The sequence below is a fragment of the Syngnathus typhle genome, linkage group LG18 (assembly GCF_033458585.1).
Source record: "Syngnathus typhle isolate RoL2023-S1 ecotype Sweden linkage group LG18, RoL_Styp_1.0, whole genome shotgun sequence".
NCBI lineage: Eukaryota > Metazoa > Chordata > Actinopteri > Syngnathiformes > Syngnathidae > Syngnathus > Syngnathus typhle.
In genome coordinates, this window is record NC_083755.1 from 6,696,334 (window position 1) to 6,720,140 (window position 23,807).

At 49.3% G+C, this 23,807-nt stretch overlaps 3 protein-coding genes across 13 annotated transcripts in view; all 3 read left to right on the top strand.

Annotated features, from left to right (window-relative positions):
- thrab (thyroid hormone receptor alpha b) overlaps positions 1–6,728 on the top strand; it is a 39,410-nt gene extending 32,682 nt beyond the window's left edge. For all 8 annotated transcript variants that reach the window (XM_061304532.1, XM_061304534.1, XM_061304535.1 and 5 more), the window contains 7 exons: positions 767–828; positions 1,318–1,418; positions 1,484–1,631; positions 1,704–1,909; positions 2,465–2,611; positions 2,681–2,939; positions 3,023–6,728. In XM_061304532.1, coding sequence (XP_061160516.1) covers positions 767–828; positions 1,318–1,418; positions 1,484–1,631; positions 1,704–1,909; positions 2,465–2,611; positions 2,681–2,939; positions 3,023–3,273 — 1,174 coding nt within the window. In that variant the 3' untranslated portion in view covers positions 3,274–6,728. The remainder of the gene's footprint in view (positions 1–766; positions 829–1,317; positions 1,419–1,483; positions 1,632–1,703; positions 1,910–2,464; positions 2,612–2,680; positions 2,940–3,022) is intronic.
- A 4,367-nt stretch (positions 6,729–11,095) lies between these two features.
- Positions 11,096–17,164, top strand: dhx8 (DEAH (Asp-Glu-Ala-His) box polypeptide 8). 2 transcript variants are annotated; one of them, XM_061264758.1, is made up of 22 exons: positions 11,096–11,300; positions 11,456–11,541; positions 11,606–11,678; positions 11,786–11,874; positions 11,934–12,376; positions 12,447–12,591; positions 12,680–12,886; positions 13,020–13,107; positions 13,175–13,272; positions 13,347–13,494; positions 13,732–13,913; positions 13,988–14,182; positions 14,253–14,438; positions 14,540–14,750; positions 14,822–15,003; positions 15,165–15,305; positions 15,382–15,537; positions 15,611–15,748; positions 15,828–15,956; positions 16,032–16,228; positions 16,306–16,485; positions 16,718–17,164. In XM_061264758.1, exons 1-22 carry the CDS (start codon positions 11,192–11,194, stop codon positions 16,935–16,937), a joined length of 3,603 nt encoding a protein of 1,200 aa, XP_061120742.1. In that variant the 5' UTR covers positions 11,096–11,191; the 3' UTR covers positions 16,938–17,164. The 2 variants fall into 2 exon arrangements, with proteins under 2 accessions (XP_061120742.1, XP_061120743.1); XM_061264759.1 differs by having other exon boundaries at positions 11,789–11,874.
- Positions 17,165–17,489: 325 nt separating this feature from the next.
- On the top strand, positions 17,490–23,799 carry LOC133143031 (ATP-dependent RNA helicase DHX8). 3 transcript variants are annotated; one of them, XM_061264760.1, is made up of 23 exons: positions 17,490–17,707; positions 17,791–17,876; positions 17,952–18,006; positions 18,095–18,180; positions 18,334–18,410; positions 18,497–18,775; positions 18,875–19,019; positions 19,084–19,275; positions 19,354–19,441; positions 19,514–19,611; positions 20,020–20,167; positions 20,238–20,419; positions 20,493–20,687; positions 20,800–20,985; positions 21,056–21,266; positions 21,338–21,519; positions 21,592–21,732; positions 21,856–22,011; positions 22,085–22,222; positions 22,302–22,430; positions 22,517–22,713; positions 22,776–22,955; positions 23,146–23,799. In XM_061264760.1, exons 1-23 carry the CDS (start codon positions 17,605–17,607, stop codon positions 23,363–23,365), a joined length of 3,474 nt encoding a protein of 1,157 aa, XP_061120744.1. In that variant the 5' UTR covers positions 17,490–17,604; the 3' UTR covers positions 23,366–23,799. The 3 variants fall into 3 exon arrangements, with proteins under 3 accessions (XP_061120744.1, XP_061120745.1, XP_061120746.1); XM_061264761.1 differs by having other exon boundaries at positions 17,491–17,707; positions 18,512–18,775; XM_061264762.1 differs by lacking the exons at positions 17,490–17,707; positions 17,791–17,876; positions 17,952–18,006; ... (7 more) ...; positions 20,020–20,167; positions 20,238–20,419 and having other exon boundaries at positions 20,617–20,728.
- Positions 23,800–23,807: the final 8 nt, after the last annotated feature.

Genomic DNA, 23,807 nt, shown 5'->3' on the forward strand with positions numbered 1-23,807 from the left:
GAGACATTCGAAATGTCTTCAGTGTCACGTTGCCGTCACTCTGGGAGTCGGCGATGAATCGAATAGTTGTTGGAAGCTTTTGCCAGTTCCGAGCGCTCGGGCATTAGTCCGATGATGCTAAATGCCAATTCAAATATCCTTAAAAGGAAAGGCAAAGTGAGACATCATTTGATGGCTTGAATCCAAGCGGCAACTTTTAAAAAAACAGTTTTGAAGCCAAACAGAAGCCATCTAGAAATGTCACGGACATTTATGGCTCGCGATAAGACGCCGTGCAAAGCGTTTCTCTCCGAGTGGCGTCAGAAACTGGGACTCTCTTTCCCCTCCACCGAGCCGCCGTTAAACGACCTCGATGTGACGGCAAGACGACGGATTCCGAGAGCCGAGCGACTCCGGGGATTGAGAATCACTTCCATCTCTGACGCATGCTGATCCTCCTCTGAGGCTTTTGTCACAAACCCTTTTTTCCCGCCGTCCTCCTCCATCTGCGCTGGCTTTGCTTCCCTGCCAGAATTTACCTCAGAATTTGACTTGGCGTCTTGTGCACGCCGGCAACCCGGAGCTCGGAATTCCCGCTACGTCCCCGCCTTGTGCTGCTAATGGGTTTATTTGTTTTGACAGTGAGGTGATTCCAAAACAAAAGAGCCGAGAAGACTCGGCTAGCTTGCTAGCTATGCAATCGTGTGCCCGCCTTGGCCACTAGAGAGCAATGTAAACAAGACGTACAAATTTATTGTCATTGATTGGTTTTCTCTCACTCACCCAGGTGGCTCAATGGCCCGAAGAGGAAGAGGAAGAACAGTCAATGTTCGGTTAAGAGTATGACGGGTGAGTAAGCTGCGTTTTTGTTTGAGTATCAAGACTCACTTAATCCTACCTGGCAAATGGCCATCTGGATGACCTTTATTGTATATAAAAAAAAAAAAAAAAACTTCCACTGTAGTCTTGGAGAGCATAATGAAGGTGCCTCAAGGCATGCAGGGAAATGTTCTAACCTTGATTTACCCCAGATGGAAGCCGCTTCATCTCTGTCAAGGATGCACTCGCTGCAAGTTTTCCGAACGCACACACTGGCGCCCTGATCTGCACCCTGTTTTTCTTTTTTTTTTTTCCCCCTGCCGCGATGATGATTATCTGAGGTCTTTGTTGACTTTACTCCCGATTCGTTCTCGTCCGCTTCTCCTCGGCTTTATTTATGATTATTATTATTTTCTCTTCCGGTGTAATTGTCTCTATTTTTGTACCTGCAACGCTTTCCCAATCCGTCGTCTCATATGTACCTCGCTTTTGCACTATGGCTTATTTGTGTTCCGCCAGGGTACATCCCCAGCTACCTGGAGAAGGATGAGCCATGCGTGGTGTGCGGCGACAAAGCCACAGGCTACCACTACCGCTGCATTACCTGCGAGGGCTGCAAGGTAGGCCCGTACGCCACAACGTCCCTCCCGGGCTGAGAATATAACACCTCGCGCTCCCCTTGCAGGGTTTCTTCCGCAGAACCATCCAGAAGAACTTGCACCCCGCCTACTCGTGCAAGTATGAAGGCTGCTGCATCATCGACAAGATCACGCGCAACCAGTGTCAGCTGTGTCGCTTCAAGAAGTGCATCGCTGTGGGCATGGCCATGGACCGTCAGTCTTCATCGTCGTCTTGTGGATTCGCGGTACCTTGACCCGTGTAAATGCGTGGTCGTCTTCTCGCAGTGGTGCTGGACGACTCCAAGAGGGTGGCCAAGCGGCGTCTGATCGAGGAAAACCGGGTGCGCCGCAAGAAGGAGGAGATGGTCAAGACGCTGCAGAACCGGCCCGAGCCCAGCGGCTCCGAGTGGGAGCTGATCCACATGGTGACCGAGGCCCACCGCCACACCAACGCTCAGGGCGCCCAGTGGAAGCAGAAGCGCAAATTCCTGGTAGGAAAGCCTTGTCACGATACTTTGGTCCACGTGTCTGTAAAAGTGGGCCGAGAGGGGGGAGGGGATTGCCGTCAGTGAATTAATCTCGCCGCTTCCCTGGAATGTGAAGCCCTCAGAGATGAGCCCGCAAGCTGTTCTTCGCTCGGCGGGATAAACAAAGGGCAAGAACAAAAAAAGAGCGAGCTGGCGTCCCATCTTGACTTCATCTCCTCCTCGCGGTCTTTCTTCACGCTGATCCTCCTGGGCTACTAATTCCTCTCACTTTTCCTCCTTTAATCGCTTCCCACTCTCCTCTCTTTCCCAAAGCGACGTTCCCGTTTGCTTATCCTCCTCGCGCAGGACTGGGCAAATTCTCCTTTGCTCGGGTGTCTCTGACATCACGCCACTTTGGCGAGCCCAATCTGACATTTCACCCACTGGGGGGACCGGCGGGAGGCGTTAGCTGGCCTTGGGTTGGCAGCTGTTGCTAGGCAACAAGAAGGAAGGAGATGTGCGTTATTCCACTTTGAAGCGTCCCGCTGACGTGGTTTGTTTACGCTTGCTCCCCCCCAGCCGGACAAAATCGGCCAGTCGCCGGTGGCGCCCACGTCGGACGGCGACAAGGTGGACCTGGAGGCCTTCAGCGAGTTCACCAAGATCATCACCCCCGCCATCACGCGAGTGGTGGACTTTGCCAAAAAACTGCACATGTTCTCCGAGGTGAGCCCTTCCCGCCCGCCCGCACGTAAACCGAATCGCCGCCACCTTGCCAACATTCTCCGTCGCCAGCTGCCCTGCGAGGACCAGATCATCCTGCTGAAGGGCTGCTGCATGGAGATCATGTCGCTGCGGGCGGCCATGCGCTACGACCCCGAGAGCGAGACGCTGACGCTGAGCGGCGAGATGGCGGTCAAGCGCGAGCAGCTCAAGAACGGCGGGCTGGGCGTGGTGTCGGACGCCATCTTCGACCTGGGCAAGAGTCTGGCGCAGTTCAACCTGGACGACAGCGAGGTGGCGCTGCTGCAGGCCGTCCTGCTCATGAGCTCAGGTTAGAGGCGCTTTGTGAATGTTGTGTTTTGGTCACACGGCAAAGCGAGTGACCGCCGCTCGCGTCTCCTCCGCTCCCGTCAGACCGCTCGGGCCTGACGTGCGTGGACAAGATCGACAAGTGCCAGGAGACCTACCTGCTGGCCTTCGAGCACTACATCAACTACCGCAAGCACAACATTCCTCACTTCTGGCCAAAGCTGCTGATGAAGGTGACCGACCTGCGCATGATCGGCGCCTGCCACGCCAGCCGCTTCCTGCACATGAAGGTGGAGTGTCCCAACGAGCTCTTCCCGCCGCTTTTCCTGGAGGTCTTTGAGGACCAGGAGGTGTGACGGAAACGTTGAGCCCCAGGGGGGAGAAAAAAAAAAAAGCTTTCTGAACTGGAAAAAGCAAGTGGAGCAAAAGAGGAAATCCAGCGGTGGCGCTGGCCCTTCTGTCTGAGCATGCTGTCTGGATTGACGCCAACACACAAACACACCACCCGCGGGAACGCCGGCCGTGGCTCCTCACAGTATTACGCTCATGGTTCTCCGTTGTGTCCTCACCGGACGCCAAGTCCTCAATTCCTCCAGTCAATCTGAGCCGTTACAGTCCATCCCAAGCGACACGGGTGCTAACCTTCTTCAGACTACTCCCTTTTTTTGTTGTTGTTGTGTGTTGATCATGGCTCCATATCGAACTTTTTGTTTTTTTTGTAATCGGACCGGCGCCTGTGACACACGCAAACACACGCGTAGCCTCACCTCAGAGTAACGTGAATGCCTCATTGGCTGCCTTGCAAGGTGGCTGTTTTTGATTTAATTTTTTTCCTTCTTCAGTTGGGGCCCTCACCTGCGGGGCCTTTACTAAGTCCTCCTCTAGACTTCCATACACATTTGCCTTTGTTTCTTTTTTTTCTTTCTTTCTTCATAAACACAAACGTTAAGCGCAGGCAAAACACGCCAAGAACATGGCGAGCATTTACCTCAGAAGTGGACTCATACCCCCACTGGTTCTGGGCACTACCTCACCTCAATATACATACACACACCTCAGTGATATCTGTTGCAAAGAAATGCCACTGAAGAAGACGAGAGGGCCCACCATCTTGCTGGAAGACGGAGACCTTAACATCGCATTTTGATTTTTTTTTCTTTTCTACAACCCCCGGAGAAAATGCGGGACCAAGAGTTGTCTCTCTGAGATTTTGAAAACGCCCAACTTGTGACTCGGACGCTGGGAAACGAACAGGAGCGCCGCCAACCCAAGTACCCCCCATCACCACAGACTCCATACCCCCCCCCACCTACCCCACTCAGGCTGTTGAGTTGTTGTTTTTGCACTACTCACAACTGGTGCAAGTAAAAAAAAAAAAAAAGAGCGGCCTCTGTGCGACGGAGGCGGCGGGCTCAGCCCAAGACTCGCAACTGTCAGTATTAGCGACCAGGTCCATCCACCGAACGAGGGTGAGGAGGGGGCGCCACGCCACCTTTTGTGGAGGTGGGAAGGAGGGACCCTGAGACAAGGCAGTTATGAGGGTCCGTTCCGACGCCCTCAATGTTGGGATTTGAAGAAAGAAAAAAAAAAAAAAACCAATGCAAGTTTGGAATTCCACAAGAAGAGGGGAGAAGATTGAGTGTGTGTGTTTGTGTCTGCGCGCAAAAATGGCAAAGTTGCTTTAGCGCAAAGGTTCTCAATCTTGTTGGGTCCAAAGGAGAAACGTTGCCCCCCCCCCCCCCCCCTCATAATCAGAATGCCAATTCAACAGAACTACCATGTCAGACAAATTAAATGGTTGCTCAAAGTGAGGGTGGTCAAATTCTGACCGAAAAAAAATACAGAATTCTGTGAATGTTGTTTTTTTTTTTTTTTTTACTTTCAAGGAAAACTGTCATAGTTTTGTCCTCAAATGTAGTAACTTATTTTTTCAAAAGGATACGCCTTAATGATTTATTGCAAATTATTTTGCGAGGTCCCGTAGTCGGTCCCTTGGGGATCCGAGGACCCCAGTTTGAGAACCACTGCTGAAGCAGGTTTGACAAAGGCAAATATAAATGTTTCTAAATCCTTCAGAGAAAGATGAGATGACTTTTCAAAGGACTGCTGAACAAAAACAGATTTATTTTTGCTTTTCCTGGTTTTCTTTTTTTTGCGGGCTGGGAGGGGAAAACTAGGAGCTATCGTCACTTTCGGACCACGCATGCAGTGTAACCGCCATCCTGTCAGTGAGTGTGAGTGTGTGTGTGTGTGTGTGTGTATGTGTATGTGCGCGTGTGTGTGCGCGCAAATGTTGTCCATCCTGTCCCCCCACTCAGAATCCCGCTTTTATCAGGAGTAACTTTCAACCAACAAAAGAGGAAAACCTTTTTATTATTATTATTGTTTTAATTGTTGGTGGGTTTTTTTTATGATGGAATATGTCTTTGGAAAAAAGCAAAAAAAAAAAAGTTGAGAAAAAAAATAACGGAACTGAAACACAATCTCGTCATACCTCACAAGTGAAAAGGAGCGTGGGAGGCGGGAATCGACCGTTTTGTGAACGCTTGGAAAACAGACAGCAGTGTGCTAACGAGAGTTGTGCGCTTTTTGTGCGTACAAGTTACAAATCCACACAGCCCCCCCCCCCCCCTCACTCTAGTGGCGTGCTTGTGCGGAGCCTGGGGGCGTCCACGGTGGTCTTGAGTTTTGTCATGGCAGAGTGTTTCTGGTATTGAATGTAGCTGATAGGAATGGAGGGGGGGTGGGCTGCACCCAAACACCTCCCCCCTCCTTCCCTCCCCACTTCCACACACCAGCAGAGAGGACAGCACAACACACACACCTGCGCTGTTGTTTGTGTGTGTTTGACAAATGTTGTCTGGTCAACACAACCAAACCGTCCAACACATGATCTGACGTCACCTGAACCCCCCCCCCCCCCCCGCCCTTCCTTGACCACCCACCCCTCACCCGTTATCATGCAGGCTTGTGTGTGTGTGTCTGTGTTTTGTCCACATGCTTCAATGTTGATTATGCAATTTCTCTCCAAAGTGAAACTCAGTTTTTGTGGTTACTCAATCTGGATGCACAACTAAATTTACTGGTTAAAAAAAACTAAAACAAATCGGCACCCAAATCCAGTTTCAATTAAATACAAAATTTGTCTATTGTGGTTGGACCCACGTTGTCCAACAAAAATGGAACCATGTATATCAAAAAATGTGTCAATTTTGTTGCCTTTTGGGTAACCACACTCCCCAAGTTGACCTTTAGCCTTTAGCTGCTAAACAGGATTTTGTTAAGTCTGCGTGTGTGTCTCAGTGTACTTGATGCTCTCATCACTCAGTGGGCGGGGCCACCAAAAAAGAGTCTTAGATATATTCCCCCACCTCTTTGAGATATATGGGAAGCTTTAAAGTTTTCAACCCAGCGACCAAGTTAATTTAAAGGAGCGCTAACGGCTAAGTAGTATTTCGCGGCACGCTACCAATCCCCAACGAAGGCACTTAACTCACAAGCACTTTGGACGAGAGTCTCGGCCAAGACAAAGAAAAAAAAACTGTGTGACGAGGCAAATGTGATTTGCGTCTTTTGGGATTTTGACTTTGAAATCAAACTTTGAAACGAGTGCAATAGCAAAGCAAATTGAGTTGAAAGAAGCACTTGAATAATTGGGACCCGCTCACCTGAGAGCAGCGAGGCCACGCCCACACACGCCCAAACAAATACACGCACACACACAAACCACTTTTGTGACTTGGGAACGAAAGCTGTTGAAGGATTCTCTCAGGTATAAGAACTTTTTTTTTTAAATAAATGATGAAACTTAGATGGATGCCAACGTTTATTCTGTTTGTCTTCATTCATCCTCATCGCTCCCTCCACCCGTCTCCTCGTGTCAAACATGGCCGCCGAGTCGATTGTTATTGTTGCGTGTGTGCCGTTCAATGTTATTTTTCCCATCCCGCTCAATTCTAGTGTGCATCTGGAAAGTGTTGACAGCACTTGACTTTTTTTTTATATTTGATGTTAGCCTTATTCCAAAATTGGCAAATTGTCTTGGCTCAAAATTGCAAAACACTTCATTCCGTTACGAAATAGGGTTTCAAATGTGTGGGAAAGGGCTGTTAATGCGTTCCTGAAGCACTTGGTTCATTTTTATGATTGATATTAATTGTCCGTTCTAATCATCAGATGATATTATTCCAATAAGTAATGAATCATTGATTCCCCCCCCCCCCCCCCCCCCCCCCCATTAATGTTACGCCAGCCTGCTTTTCTGCATGTGTGTGAGTGACATACCGGTTGTGTGACGTCAGCCCCCCCCCCCAACAACCCCCCCTCCCAACTCAAAGCCACTTTTGAGGCCCGTCTAAAGTGTGCCACACTTTGGGGGAATGTACCTAATCACGTGTCCGCCGTGATTCAAGCCAGGCGAGCGAAGTGAGTCGGTCGGTGGTGTCGATATCGAAAGCACGGGTCATATTTCATCGTCAAGATTGTTGCTGAGGAGATTAAAAACACGCAGGAGATTTAGTGATGTCTGCATGACGTCGTCAGGTGCCCAATAATAAGAACTTAGATTTATATGCCGTCTTTCAGGGGACTCAAGGACACTCAGACTGTTGAGTATATCAGCCGGAGCCAAATTTCATATCGTGGCGTAAATGACGAATTGGACCGTATAATCTTGTTTCCATCAGATTCAATCAAGCCAGACCTGATTTTTGATAATTGCTGAATTTTTGATCCCGCTGACGACGGCAAAAGCCAACAAAGAGCACTTTAAGGAGGACCTGGGAATGATCATGCCTAGGCAGCAAAGAATGTACACAAATGACGGGATGAACCGGAGATGCTTTATAAGTCCGCTTTACATATGCAAATGTTTGGAAAAAAAAAAAGATTTCACGACTGCTCAGGTTAGAAAAGACGGGCCTCCAAGAGGGTTTAAGGCCGCCCCCTCCCCTCCCTCCCCTCCTCTCGTATCTGGTTTGTGCCCCGCCTCACGACAACACCCTCACACGACTTGTCCTCGGTTGTACAAAGCCAGCAACCCAAACGAAAGGATGACAAAAAGCAAACAGACACTGTGTAGCAGGTCCGAGCCGCCTCACACGACACCAGCAAAGTCCAAACACCTGTCCAGACCTCACGTCCTCCCGCAATGTCGTCTTCTTTTCCTTCTTGTTGGCTTTCTCACGCCGTTCGCCGCGCGGGGAAAACACGTCATCGATGTTTGTGTGTTGCACTAAAGTTGTACAAAAAAAATGAATAATGTGTGTCCGCTGTTTGCATCTGAGAAAACGGCACCGTCTGCTCTACGTGAACGCTGCTGTGTCGCAACGCGCTGAATTCCTTAGTCGTAGATGTCGAAGCTCTTCTTTGGGAAGTTTTCGCTCCTTTGAAAAAAAGTCTCACAAATCACCTCGCAGATATGCTCTTCAGGTCGTCCCAAAGGCCTCAATGTGACCACGGCCTGGCCCTGCACGCACTCAGGGAGGTTACATGGAAGGTGCCAAAGACCGTGAGGTGTGTCAGGATGACCGAAATCAGATTACAAAAATAAATGGAAATAACTGAAAAGGATTCTAGGAAGATAAAAAAAACATTTCACACAGAACCCAGCAAAAGGAAGATATTGCCATGTCTACGTGAAAGTTTGTCTGCCATGTGTGCAAAAAAAAATCCATAGGAGGAATCCTTCAAATTGGCCAATCAAGTCACAAAAATAGAAGAGGAACAAAAATAATTTGATAGGCAGTGTGAAAGGGGGCCAGCGGTCCACCGGGGACCTTTCTCACCTTGACAATGTAAGACCCAGATGGCAAGGGTGCGCCGAGTCCACTATTTGTCTTTCAGGAACCGACAGAAACCTCTCTGCCACTTTGGACTTTTCTTTTATGCCCAAGCCAGTCGGGTGCCATCATGCAAAAAAAAAAGGCATTCAGGAAGGCCAAAGCACAGGAGCAAAGAAATAACAAAAACAAAATGCGCAAGAAAATGGCCGCCAATCTACTGTGATGTCTTCTCATGTAACACCCAAAAACACGCTGGACTACCACCCATCTACACCTGACCACCACACACACACACACATGGTCAGGTCAGGTGTGTGTGTGGTGGTCCGCGTGTGACAATCAGCGTGTTTGTGTGCAAAATGTCCATGTGTGTGTGTGTTTTTTTTTTAAAGCTTTTTTTTGTGGGTCAGGCTTTTGAAAGGAAGATATTTTTATGGTAATTGTCGCTGGTCTATTTTAATGATATATTTATGTAATAAATATGTGACTCAAGTGACTTCTCAGCGCCTCTCTAGTCTGTTAGGTTTTTTTGTTTTCAAAGATGCACTAATAAATTGAACCTCATACATCACGACTTTGTATATTTGTTTCTGTAGACTTAAACCCAATAGATCATTTATTGTTCCTATTAAAGAGGAGCTTCACTTATACTATCCTACTGAAAGACTCACTTGTATTTCAGAGCTCTCTCAGTGCCAGTTTGTCTTCCGAGGACAAGCGATAGAAGAAAAAGCAGTGTGTAACTTGTGAGCATGATATTGTCGAGCCAAGTGGGCCATGAGGGATATGGAGGGGGGTGCAAATGTGGGAAGGATGGGTGGGGGCTGTCGTGGGGGACATGAGCTCATTCGGCAGCTTTCTTCTCAGCCAATCCCTGTGTGGCTGCTCTGGTCGGTGCTGGCCCCGCCCTCTGCATACGCCCTTCTGTGTACCCCCCCCAACACACACACACATTTCATGCTCCCTGCTCGGTCATTGCAGGAATTTTCCACTTGGTTGAGAGGGAAGGCCGCGACCAGCTGCGCTTCCATTCTTGTTGTGTTATTATCATTGATTATCATTTGATTATCATTATTATCCCCTTTGTCTTTGCATAAGTGTTCGCAACGATGTGCTCACGTGATCGGCCAAACATCTTCAGTACTCCTCTCCCAGTTTGACTTTTTCCGCTGTCTCGACTGCGGCGTCCAATAACGCATGAGCACACCGAATACTGCTGGACCATGTGCATGTGGCACGTGAGCCCCTTATGTAATCACCGCCCCCTCCCTCTTGTCCCGGTGCACATACGTGGGCCTGCAAGCAAATCAGGTCAGGTGAGGATGACGGGGCCAGACAGCTGAAGCGCTGCCTACCCCGCCTTACGTTTGTGTACAGTAAGCCTACAAAGTGTTTTGCAATAAGTATCGGTGGCTGGTAACGCCAAGCTCTACGACTACCCGATAAAATAATGCCCGTATTGGCATGATACCGAATCCAGGCATCACCACACCCTTGATATAAACCATTGACACACACACACAGCATAACAATAAGAACGATGCCAGAACGACCTTCAGACAGCCTGCTGGGTTTTAGTAAATCACTAAGATTTAAGTGCAACCAGTTTGTGTACATAAACCAAATTGGATTCACTCCTTTGTCTGTGCATTATTCATGGGGGGGATTTTATTGATACAGAGACAACATTGTTTCCAGTACTGCTTAGTAAATAATCATAGGAGCGTCTCCTCTGGGGAAAAAAAAGTGTGTTTGTTGACAGGCTTTCAGCTATAAAGCACAACTTATGCTCAGGGTACATCAGTTCATTTCATGTACGATGTATGGTGGATGAAGGTGTGTTTGAAGAGCGTATATGTGTGACTTGGAATGAGGAATGAAAATATCTGCGCTAAAAGCTTTTTTTTTGCATCATAGCGGCAAGCTGTGACATTCTGCAGATACAGAGTGAGATCACGTCAAGGAACCAAAGATTTCACGGGCCTGGTTTCATCACAGCCAGACTTGGATTGTTTGAGTGTTTGATTGTTTCCTCCCATTTCCTCCACTGGCAACACAATGGAGGGACATAATTCAAGTTTTTACAGCCTTTGCATGACAACAAACTACTAATATGCAGCCATATTGTTTACACAGGCCTGAATGAAGAGCACTAAATTTCTCAAAATCTTTTAACTTTTTTTTAATAGATACTTTACGCACAATAGTTTTATGTTTATTTGTTTTTTTCTGGCGATTAATTGTTAATTTAAATGTTTCGCGTGGTGCAAAAAATACAATTCGTACCCATAAAAAAAAAATTCCAAGGTTCTTTGGAGATAAACATGGTGCTGTTTTGTGGGTGTAATTAGTCCGCTTGTCCACAAGACGGCGATCTTGCGCATCTCAGCACAAACCAGAAGCGGAAGTAACAGACACTTACGCTGTGACGTGCTAGCATGGATTGTTAGCTTCTATTACGTCTCAGACAGTGAACAAATCCCGATCAAGAATGGCAGACGTTGATGTCGACGAGCTTTCCCAGCTCGAATTTTTATCTTTGGTGTCCAAAGTGTGCACGGAGCTCGACAACCATCTTGGAATCAGCGACAAAGATTTAGGTTGGACCACCGCGTCGAATAATTACGCTAGCTAAAGCTAACGTAGCTCCATCTTTTGTTTACTAGTGTTGTATCATGCTGTTAAAGATATAATTTAGCCTTATTGTGTGCGACTTGCTTATGATGGTGTTTATGTTTGCTTTCTTGTATTTTAGCTGAATTCGTCATTAGCCTCGCGGAAAAAGAACCCACCTTTGACGGGTTTAAAGGTCTTCTGCTAAAAAATGGAGCTGAATTCACAGTAAGTGCGCCTCATCGAATAATCTGTTAGTGTTGACCTCATCATGGTGTTATTTTCTTGATAGGACTCTCTCATTGGCAACTTGCTCAGGCTCATTCAGACCATGAGACCCCCATCAAAGTCGTCCACAAGTAAAGGTGATTGATCATTTATTACCAGCGCTGTCTAGACATTCATTATATTGCTGTCTGAGATGACACTTATGAGGACAACCTGAAAAATGAATTTGTTTATGTCATTATAGCAGCTTCTGAAGTTCAAAAGCCATTGTCGGAGAAGGACAAGCTGAAGGAGCTTTTCCCTGCGCTTTGCAGAGCAAATGAAGCTCCACCGGTATGAGCATGACAGCAGCCGCTCAGCCACTAGAGCACTGAATGTTTTGTCTTCTTCAGAAAATCATGGACGAAGAGGACGTGAAGGTCGCGGCCGACGCCATGAAAGCACTGGAGATGTTCATGCCCAGCGTGAGCAGCACCGATTCCAAAAGCGAGCGTAGCCGCGTGGAAAAGAGCAGACGACGCAGTCGGAGCAGAAGCCGGGACCGACACAGACATCGGGACAGGGACCGCAGGAGGCGCCACCACTCACGCTCCAGGTCCAGATCTCGCTCCAGAGACCGCGATCGCCACAGAGATAGCGAACGCTCAAGACGGCGAGAGCGATCATCCCGCTGGAGCGAGCGCTCGCCAAGCCCCCGAAGAGACCAAGACCGAGACTGGAAGGACAAGCATGTGGACCGTCCGCCCCCGGAAGAACCCTCTGTGGGCGACATCTACAATGGAAAGGTCACCAGCATTATGCAGTTTGGATGCTTTGTCCAACTGGAGGGCCTCAGGTGTGTCCTGCAATAATATTTCTTGGATGAAAACGAGATTGTTAATCAAGTGTCTGTTCTCTTTCCGCAGGAAACGATGGGAAGGTTTGGTGCACATTTCTGAGCTGCGCCGAGAAGGCCGAGTGGCCAACGTGGCCGACGTGGTCAGCAAAGGGCAAAGAGTCAAGATCAAAGTCTTGTCCTTCACTGGCTCCAAGACCAGCCTCAGCATGAAAGTGAGCAATGGAACATCGCCATTCCGTCGTCCGGCAAGAAGCCGTCGGCATGTCAACATTCCTCGTCACTTTGGCCCTGTCTTTTTAGGATGTGGATCAGGAGACGGGCGAGGACCTGAACCCCAACAGGAGGAGGAACGTGGGGCCCGACGGCAGCGAGGAGGTGAACATGAGAAACCCCGACGGGCCCAGCAACCTCAACCTTGGCCCCGCTCGCGAAGTGGAGCAGGATGACACGCTGGAGAGGAAGAGGCTCACCAAGATATCGGATCCAGAAAAATGGGAGATCAAGCAGGTTGGTTGAAAGCTATGGAATGCAATAGAGCTGTAATGCCACCTAGTGGCAGAAAAAAAACTAAAAACCGTGAGCTTGTTTTTATTTTCCAGTTACAGTTACGGCTCCTAACCAAGGCTTTTTATTTCCCCAGATGATTGCCGCCAACGTTTTATCCAAGGAAGAATTCCCCGATTTCGATGACGAGACGGGGATCCTTCCCAAAGTTGACGACGAAGAAGGTAAGCAAGAGGTTGCAAACCGCCGAAGGACATAACGCTCAGCGGGTCTTGCGCGGTGCTTTCCCAGATGAAGACTTGGAAATCGAGCTGGTGGAAGAGGAGCCGCCGTTCCTGAGAGGGCACACCAAGCAGAGCATGGACATTACCCCCGTCAAGATTGTCAAGGTGCAGCCCGTCGCAACGCAGCACCGACTCGCTGTTGCACAAACGCGCTGACGTATGCTAACGTGCTTGCGCAGAATCCCGACGGCTCGCTGTCCCAGGCGGCCATGATGCAGAGCGCCCTGGCCAAAGAGCGACGGGAGCTGAAGCAAGCGGCGCGCGAAGCGGAGATGGACTCCATCCCCATGGGCCTCAACAAACACTGGGTGGACCCGCTTCCCGACAGTAAGTGCTGCCGCTCTCTTCCCGACTTGCATACGTATGTATAATATATGAGAGCTGCTTCCCGCGAGGCGCTGTGGTGGAAATATCAGGACATGAGAAGCCGAAAGCAGGGTTCAAATGAGAACTTTTTTTTTTTAATTCATCTAAAATCGATGAAGTTGTTTTATTTTACACTTCTCTTGAGAATGTTTACTTTTTGTCAATTTTAAATCGGAACAAATGCGCGTTGCCTTGCAGCCGACGGCCGGCAGATCGCGGCCAACATGCGCGGCATCGGCATGATGCCCAACGACATCCCCGAATGGAAGAAGCACGCTTTTGGCGGCAACAAGGCGTCCTACGGCAAGAAGACGCAGCTCTCCATCCTGGAGCAGAGGGAGAGTTTGCCCATCTACAAGTTGAAGGAGCAACTCGTTCAGGTTCCCTTTCGTCAGCTTCACCTTCCACCCTCGCTTTGTCCGGCTCGCCGAGCTCCCGCTTTGTCTCGCCGCAGGCCGTCCACGACAACCAGATCCTGATTGTGATCGGAGAGACCGGTTCAGGGAAGACCACGCAGATTACGCAGTACCTGGCGGAGGCGGGCTACACCACCCGGGGGAAGATCGGCTGCACGCAGCCCCGCCGTGTGGCCGCCATGTCTGTCGCCAAGAGGGTCTCCGAGGAGTACGGCTGCTGTCTCGGACAGGAGGTGCGCCTCGCAGAAGCGCCGCTTGCGCTTTTGGTCTCCTCGCTCAAATCGGTGCCGTCGCTCTCCTTAGGTGGGCTACACCATCCGCTTTGAGGACTGCACCAGCCCCGAGACTGTGATCAAGTACATGACGGACGGCATGCTGCTGAGGGAATGTCTGATCGACTCGGAGCTCGGTCAGTACGCCATCATCATGCTGGACGAAGCCCACGAGAGAACCATCCACACCGACGTCCTCTTTGGTCTGCTCAAGAAGGTTTGCGCCACTTTTTTCTGACGTCCATATTGTCATTATTACCCAGCGGGGATGTTTTGAACTTTGATTTGACTCTTTGAAAAATCCGACTTTGTGGCCAGACGGTGCAGAAGCGCACGGACATGAAGCTGATCGTGACGTCGGCCACGCTGGACGCCGTCAAATTCTCCCAATACTTCTATGAGGCGCCCATCTTCACCATCCCGGGGAGGACGTACCCGGTGGAAGTGCTCTACACCAAAGAGCCCGAGACCGACTACCTGGACGCCAGCCTCATCACCGTCATGCAGATCCACCTAACCGAACCTCCCGGTACGTAAGGCTCCATCAACTCTGCCGTCCTCCAAGCCACAACGTCAGATCCTGACCTCCTCCTCCTTCAGGTGACATCCTGGTCTTTCTGACCGGACAAGAAGAGATCGACACGGCCTGCGAGATCCTCTACGAGCGCATGAAGTCACTTGGCCCTGACGTTCCCGAACTCATCATTCTGCCCGTTTATTCCGCCCTGCCGAGCGAGATGCAGACCAGGATCTTCGATCCGGCGCCGCCTGGAAGCAGAAAAGTACGTTTAGGAACTTCAACGCACGCGTGGCTCGAGTAACCCAAAATTTGACTCGTTAGGGTACTGTTACTTGACAATAAATTACTTCAAAAAGTAAAATATAGTCATCCAAATAATTGCTTGAGCATGAAGGTCAAAATTTGAGCTCTTGTTTCCGCCAGGTCGTCATAGCCACCAACATCGCCGAGACGTCGCTGACCATCGACGGCATCTACTACGTGGTGGACCCCGGCTTCGTCAAGCAGAAAGTCTATAACTCTAAGACTGGCATCGACCAGCTGGTGGTGACGCCCATCTCACAGGTTGCTTGCCGCCGCCACCGCCGTACTTCTTTTTGTCAGCCGAGCTTGCCAATAAAATATCTTGGATATCTCGCAGGCTCAAGCGAAACAGAGAGCGGGCCGCGCCGGGAGGACGGGCCCCGGAAAGTGTTACCGCCTGTACACGGAGCGAGCCTACAGGGACGAGATGTTGACCACTAACGTGCCGGAGATCCAGAGGACCAATCTCGCTAGCACAGTGCTCTCGCTCAAGGTACACGCACGGCACACGCCGACGAGTCATGGATGTTGCGTCGATCTAACGCATTTGAGTCCTTGTCCACCAGGCCATGGGCATCAACGACCTGCTCTCCTTCGACTTCATGGACGCTCCCCCCATGGAGACGCTGATCACGGCCATGGAGCAGCTGTACACTTTGGGCGCGCTGGATGACGAGGGGCTGCTCACGCGACTGGGAAGGAGGGTGAGGATCATGGGCAGGAAGTTGCTTCTGTGATTAGATTTTTTTGGAGGTTCCTGATGTGCGCCGCCTTCCCATCCAGATGGCGGAATTTCCTCTGGAGCCCATGTTGTGCAAGATGCTGATCATGTCTGTGCACCTGGGCTGCAGCGAGGAGATGCTCACCATCGTGTCCATGTTGTCCGTGCAGAACGTTTTCTACAGGCCCAAGGTGAGACACCATCAGACCTCCTCGTTTCGTTTGTTATTTGGGCTCGTTGTGAATGTTTTTTTGCGTGTGACACAGGACAAGCAGGCCTTGGCGGACCAGAAGAAGGCCAAGTTCCATCAGCCCGAGGGCGACCATCTCACCTTGCTGGCTGTCTACAACTCGTGGAAGAACAACAAGTTCTCCAACCCTTGGTGCTACGAGAACTTTATCCAGGCTCGCTCGCTGAGGAGAGCGCAGGACATTCGCAAGCAGATGTTGGGCATCATGGACCGGTACATTGATGACATTTGATTTGAAAAAATCCATTCAACGGAATCCCGTCTCATAAGCGCTAACCGTTGCTTCACAGACACAAGTTGGATGTGGTGTCTTGCGGTAAGGCCACTGTGCGAGTCCAGAAGGCAATCTGCAGCGGTTTCTTCCGCAACACCGCCAAGAAGGACCCTCAGGAGGGCTACAGGACCCTCATAGACCCGCAAGTGGTCTACATCCACCCTTCCAGCGCTTTGTTCAACCGCCAGCCTGAATGGTAAGGGGGGGGGGGGGGTTGAATTGTTTTTTTTTTCTCCTTCAAAATATTTGTAAGATGTTTAACTGATTAAGATTGTATTATTCAGTTAAGTTCAAAATAAGAAATAAGTGGTGTAGGTTTTCTAAGTATTTTTTCCCCCCCAAGGCTAGCCCTATTTACTTGTTTTAAGATGCCTTGCCGAATAAAACTTTCATGTTCCAGCATGACAGCTTTTCCTTTCCGTCTTCAGGGTAGTCTACCACGAGCTGGTGCTGACCACCAAGGAGTACATGCGTGAGGTGACCACCATCGACCCGCGCTGGTTGGTGGAGTTTGCGCCCGCCTTCTTCAAGGTCTCCGACCCGACGCGCCTCAGCAAGCAGAAGAAGCAGCAGCGCCTGGAGCCTCTCTATAACCGTTACGAGGAGCCTAACGCTTGGAGGATCTCCAGAGCCTTCAGGAGACGCTGATAACTTTTTGTCAACGTGGTCGCTTGGCTGAGTTCACTTTTAGACTTGGCATTATTACTTGTATAAAAACAAAAAAAACATTACATTAAAAACATCTTTTTTTTTTTAATAATTCTTCTCTTTACGAAAAAATGGAAACTGTTGCAAAAATAGTGATTTTTTTTTGTGTGCATAGAAGTTTGTTATAAAGTACTTGCCCGTCAGTGTATAAAATCATTTAATTTACAGTTTTACAAAATTGATTGATTTTTGGGGGATACTCTGGACTGTAGTAATTTAGTTAATGTTTGATAAGCCATAAAATCACAAAACTCTGGAGCATATCAAAGACAACAAAAACTAACAAGTTAAACTTTCAAGTGTCCAATCAGGTAAGTATACTCTGTTATAGAGGAAAGATAAGCACAAAATTATTAATACACTGAAATTTGTTTTTTTCTGAATAACATTACGTCTGTTGTCCTACAGCTGGACGTTAGAGGGCGATGTTTAGTGCGGCCGCTTGGTTTTAGTGCAGCGCAGAAGAAGAGTCACTTCCGTAGTGACGGTAGGTGGCGGGAATTCCCCGTTAGGTGGCGGGAATGCCCCGTTAGGTGGCTAACCTCCGGACATTCCAAAAAGAAGAAGACTAGTCCCTTCCGTGTCAACACAGACTAGCACAACCAACATGGCGACGCTAGATAGTCTCAAACGTTTGGAGTATTTATCTTTGGTATCCAAAGTGTGCACCGAGTTGGAAAACCACCTTGGAATAAGCGAAAAGGATCTTGGTATACCCCAATGTCTTTTGGCTAAAAGCTATACCATTTTGTATTTATGCCAAATGTTTTGCTAACATTTTCTTGTTCAATAGCGGAATTCATTATCAGCCTCGCAGAAAGTCACCCAACATTTGGGGAGTTTAAAGCTGCCTTGACACAAAATGGAGCCAAGTTTACTGTAGGTATCCTTCAAAATGGATTATTTTATTATTTTCAATGGCAACTGACCAGTCAGTTCGTTATTGTCTTTCAGGAAACACTCACGAAAAACCTATTTAGAATTATCAAAACCATGCAAGCGAGTCAAGGTAGACATTTTCTTCGTCCTGTGTGTGGTGTTTTAAAACATGAACATTGTCTTGAATGTATTGTTTGTATCCTTCTGGCTCACAACAGCACATCAGCAAAAACCCATGAGTGAGCAAGACAAGCTGAAAGAAAAATATCCCGCTTTATGTAAACCAGATGATCCCGTGTGGAGGGTAGGCTATGGAACTTCACTTAGAAAAAATACTATTTGTGTTCTTAAATGACTTAACACTTGTAAATGGTGTGGGGGGGGAAATGTAGAAAATGTTTTTCTGACGTTGTTTACATAATTGTGACTTTCTGTCCATAAAATTACATCACGTCAGCTCAGTGAAAATGATGAGCAGATTGCTGCAGCAGCCATGAAGGAGCTGGAGATGCTCATGCCTTCCTCTGCATCTGGGTGAGTTCATTACATTAACAATGAAAACACTTTACAAAAATACAATAAAGTCTGTTTTATTCATTCAGTAGGTAACATTCATCAAGTTTATGTACCTTTAGAGAGGAGAGCAGCCGGAAACGTCATTGGTCCGGGTCGAGAGAGTGCGAAGGCGATACGACCGGCAAGCGGCAACGGAAACGACCGTCCCGCTGGAGCGACCGACCGCCGAGCCCGCCACGAGTCGCCCCAAGTGAGGAGGCGGTCCCGGAACCGAAGCCCGTCGAGCGGCCTCTGTCCGATGTTCCCGTGGTGGGCGACATCTACTGTGGCAAAGTGTCCAGTGTGATGCAGTTTGGATGCTTTGTGCAGCTGGAAGGACTTCGGTACGCCAAATGTTTGCGGAAAATATTTGAATTATCAATCAATCAATCAGCATTGACAAAAGAGTGAAGTTCTCCAATAATAGACTAAAATGCATGCAGGAGGCGCTGGGAAGGCCTGGTGCACGTGTCGGAGTTGCGCAAGGAAGGCCGAATAGCAGACGTGTCGTATGTGGTCAGCAGGGGACAAAAGGTCAAAGTCAAAGTGCTGTCCATGACCGGAACAAAGGCCAGCCTCAGCATGAAGGTCAGTCGTAGGAGGAGGAAAAGAAACAAACAAACTCGTGACAGAGCTGCGAACATCATTACAGGACGTCGATCAGGAAACCGGAGAGGACCTGAACCCCAACCGCAAGAGGAACTTTGAAACCGGTACGGGGGACAACGCCCTGAGAAATCCCGACTTTCCTGTGGAAGTTTGCGTGGTGGAGAGCGAGGAGAACCCAAGTGAGCAAAAGAGGATGGCCCGGATCACAGACCTGGAAAAGTGGGAGGTCAAACAGGTCAGCAGTTATCTAAAACAAATAAATTTGATTCCTCGGAAACATTCCCACTGGAACTGTCTTGCTTTCCTCATCCAGATGATTGCCGCCAATGTTCTCCCGAAGGAGGAGTACCCGGAGTTTGATGAGGAGACAGGAATCCTTCCCAACTTCGACGACGAGGAAGGTAAGCGTGTTGGTGGCTTTTTTATTTTGTGGTTACATGCCCATGTTGACCTCGTGACGATCATGTGACCAGATATGGACATTGAGATCGACCTGGTCGATGAGGAGCCGCCCTTCCTGCAGGGTCAGACGCGGTGGAGCAACGACAGGAGTCCCGTCAAGATCGTCAAGGTATATTATCATCATTATTATAATTATTATTACAAAGTGAAGTTTCTCTCTATGACAGAAAAAAAATGGACAGTCATATGTAGTGTCAACAGTTTACCACTAGAGGGCACTAAGTGACTGTAAGAAGGGGTTCTGGACTTGCATTGGCTTAAATAGCATATCACATTCAACAAAGATAAAAAAAATAATAATAATAATCACTCATTGGTGATTTATATTTACTTCAGATTGTTTTCTGCTTGCTAGGTCATCGGTATTCTGTGCAAACATTTTTTTTTGTTCATATTTATGGGTCTCTGGAATGGTTTAATTGGATAACCATTATTTTCTATGGAGTATTTGTTATGCACCTCATGAGCGCGTGTACCTAACAAAGTGGACAACAATGTCTATTTTCTCTCTTTTTAGAATCCCGACGGCTCGCTATCGCAGGCGGCCATGATGCAGAGCGCCCTGGCCAAAGAGCGTCGCGAGCTCAAGCAGGCGGCTCGCAACGAAGAGATGGACCGCATCCCGACCGGTCTCCACAAGAACTGGATCGACCCCATGCCGGACTGTAAGCGTTCAAAGTTTTCAGCACTGGAAGTGACAGCGATTTTGACTCACTTTCTGTTCTCCCATCGCAGACGAGGGTCGGCAGATCGCCGCCAACATGCGCGGCATCGGCGCCCTGCCCATCAACGTTCCAGAGTGGAAGCGGTACGCCTTCGGGGGGAACCAGGTGTCGTACGGCAAGAAGACGGAGCTGTCTATCCTGCAGCAGCGGGAGAGTCTTCCCATCTTTAAGCTCAAGGAGCAGCTGGTTCAGGTTCAAAGTGTCTCTTGCACAATCATTAACTCCAATCCTGCCCTGCTGATTTTTTCGCCTTCACTTTCCACAGGCTGTCCACGACAACCAGATCCTGATCGTGGTGGGCGAAACCGGCTCGGGGAAGACCACGCAGATCACGCAGTACCTGGCGGATGCGGGATACACGGCCCGGGGGAAGATCGGCTGCACGCAGCCCCGCCGCGTGGCCGCCATGTCGGTCGCCAAGAGGGTCTCCGAGGAGTACGGATGTCGGCTGGGTCAGGAGGTGAGGGAGAAGCCTCCTGACATGTGAGCAGTGTCCAGGAGGTGGCAGCAATCCATAAAACCATACTGTGATTTGGGGAGAAGTCCTCTATCTCACTTCCTGTTTTTTTTAGGTGGGCTACACAATTCGTTTCGAGGACTGCACCAGCATGGAGACCCTGATCAAGTACATGACTCACGGAATGCTGCAGCGGGAATGTCTGATCGACCCCGACATGAGCCAGTATTCCCTCATCATGTTGGATGAGGCCCACGAGAGGACCATCCACACCGACGTCCTCTTCGGACTACTCAAGAAGGTAACCTAGCATGAGATCTTGGCGGCGTGAAGGATTCGGACTTGAATGGAGAGCGCCTTCTCTCTTGCAGACTCTGCAAAAGCGCAAGGACCTGAAGCTGATCGTGTCGTCGGCCACGTTGGACGCCGTCAAGTTTTCGCAGTACTTCTTCGAGGCACCCATCTTCACCATCCCAGGGAGGACGTTCCCTGTGGAGATCCTCTACGCCAGGGAGCCCGAGACTGACTATCTGGATGCCAGTCTCATCACAGTCATGCAGATCCACCTGACCGAACCTCCCGGTATGTAAGGCTCCATCAACCATGTCCTCCAAGCCACAACATCAGATCCTGACCTCCTCCTCCTCCTTCAGGTGACGTCCTGGTCTTTCTGACTGGGCAGGAGGAGATCGACACGGCCTGCGAGATCCTCTTTGAGCGCATGAGGATGCTTGGTCCTGACGTTCCCCAGCTCATCATCCTTCCCGTTTACTCAGCACTGCCCAGCGAGATGCAGACCAGGATCTTTGACCCGGCACCACTTGGCAGCAGGAAGGTAAACACCCGTACCGTGATGTAGCGTGTGATTACTGGAAAGAGAAAAAAAATGTTTTGGTTGTGATGCCAGGTGATCATCGCCACAAACATTGCCGAGACGTCGCTGACCATCGACGGCATCTACTACGTGGTGGACCCCGGTTTTGTCAAACAGATTGTTTACAACTCCAGGTCAGGCATCGACCAGCTGGTGGTGACTCCCATTTCGCAGGTTTGAACATTAAGATCATTATGACGTTAGCCGACTTTACCGTATGCAAATAGCTAACATCATGCCAAATAGCGATACGTGAGCTTATGGACAAGATTGCGATGCAAATGATGTGTCATTCAGGCACAGGCCAAGCAGCGCTCGGGCCGAGCCGGCAGGACAGGTCCCGGCAAGTGTTACCGCCTGTACACGGAGCGAGCATACAGGGACGAGATGATGACCACCAACGTGCCGGAGATCCAGAGGACCAATCTGGCCAGCACAGTGCTCTCGCTCAAGGTACACGCACAGCACACGCTGACGAGTCATGGATGTTGCGTCGATCTAACGCATTTGAGTCCTTGTCCACCAGGCCATGGGCATCAACGACCTGCTGGCCTTCGACTTCATGGACGCTCCCCCCATGGAAACACTGATCACAGCCATGGAGCAGCTGTACGCTCTGGGTGCGCTGGACGACGAGGGGCTGCTCACGCGACTGGGAAGGAGGGTGAGGATCATGGGCAGGAAGTTGCTTCTGTGATTAGATTTTTTTGGAGGTTCCTGATGTGCGCCGCCTTCCCATCCAGATGGCGGAATTTCCTCTGGAGCCCATGTTGTGCAAGATGCTGATCATGTCCGTGCACCTGGGCTGCAGCGACGAGATGCTCACCATCGTGTCCATGTTGTCCGTGCAGAACGTCTTCTACAGGCCCAAGGTACGTGCTTAACACACGGTCTGATTAAGTGAATACGGCAGAAGATGATGAGCTGACACGCAAGCGTGCGTGACTCCCATTGGCAGGACAAGCAGATCCAGGCAGACCAGAGGAAGGCCAAGTTCTCCCAGCCGGAAGGCGACCATCTGACCCTGCTGGCCGTTTTCAACTCGTGGAAGAACAACAAGTTCTCCAACCCTTGGTGCTTTGAGAACTTCATTCAGGGCCGCTCGCTCAAAAGAGCCCAGGACATCCGCAAGCAGATGTTGAGCATCATGGACAGGTGAGTGCGGCCATCTCCTTCCAGGTCGAGGATGGAGAAAATGTTCAATGTCGGTTGCACAGACACAAGCTGGACGTGGTGTCTTGCGGCAAGTCGACCATGCGCGTGCAGAAAGCCATCTGCAGCGGTTTCTTCCGCAACGCTGCCAGGAAGGACCCTAAGGAGGGCTACCGGACCCTCATCGACCAGCAGGTGGTCTACCTCCACCCGTCCAGCACGCTCTTCAACCGCCAGCCCGAGTGGTGAGCTTTCATTGGGGTTACCGTAGGTTTCCATTTGTCATCAAACTTTCATTTTGATGTTTGGGTTTTTAGAGTCAGTTCATTTATTTATTTGGATTTTAAATGTTATTCAGTTCCAGTTTGAGTTGTTAGTGGTTGGGACTTGTGACGCCCCAGTCTGGTGAACGCTGACAGCGGTGTCGTTCCGCAGGCTGGTCTACCACGAGCTGGTGCTGACCACCAAGGAGTACATGCGTGAAGTGACCACTATCGACCCACGCTGGTTGGTGGAGTTGGCGCCCGCCTTTTTCAAGGTGTCCGACCCGACACGCCTCAGCAGGCAGAAGAAGCAGCAGCGCCTGGAGCCTCTCTATAACCGCTACGAGGAGCCTAACGCTTGGAGGATCTCCAGAGCCTTCAGGAGACGCTGACAACTTTGACGGTGACATTGGTAAAGTGTGATGATTGGTGAAGTCTGGTGCTATGTCCTTTATTTTAGGACAAGATGAATGGTCTGACACATTTTTCATACCTGTTTTTAGTAAGAGATGTAAGTCAACCTTTGTAGATTAACTTTAGCTATTATAGGTCACACTTAAAAGCAAGTCAAAATGAAAATAAGACAATGTGCTAGAAGAGAATTTTGAAATCGGCATAAAAAAACGACGAGTCACGCGCAAAGCCATTTCTGCCTATATTGTCAAGATAGCGTCAGCCATAGTAAGTTTGAATGACATGTATTTAATGTGGTGTACTAAAAAGAAATGTATAGGTATACAACGGTCTAAGTGTGTCATCAAAAATATACAATGTATATAAATATGTATATAAAGAAAACGCGTGTGCCTGTGGAGGCCAAGAAGGAGTCAGGAC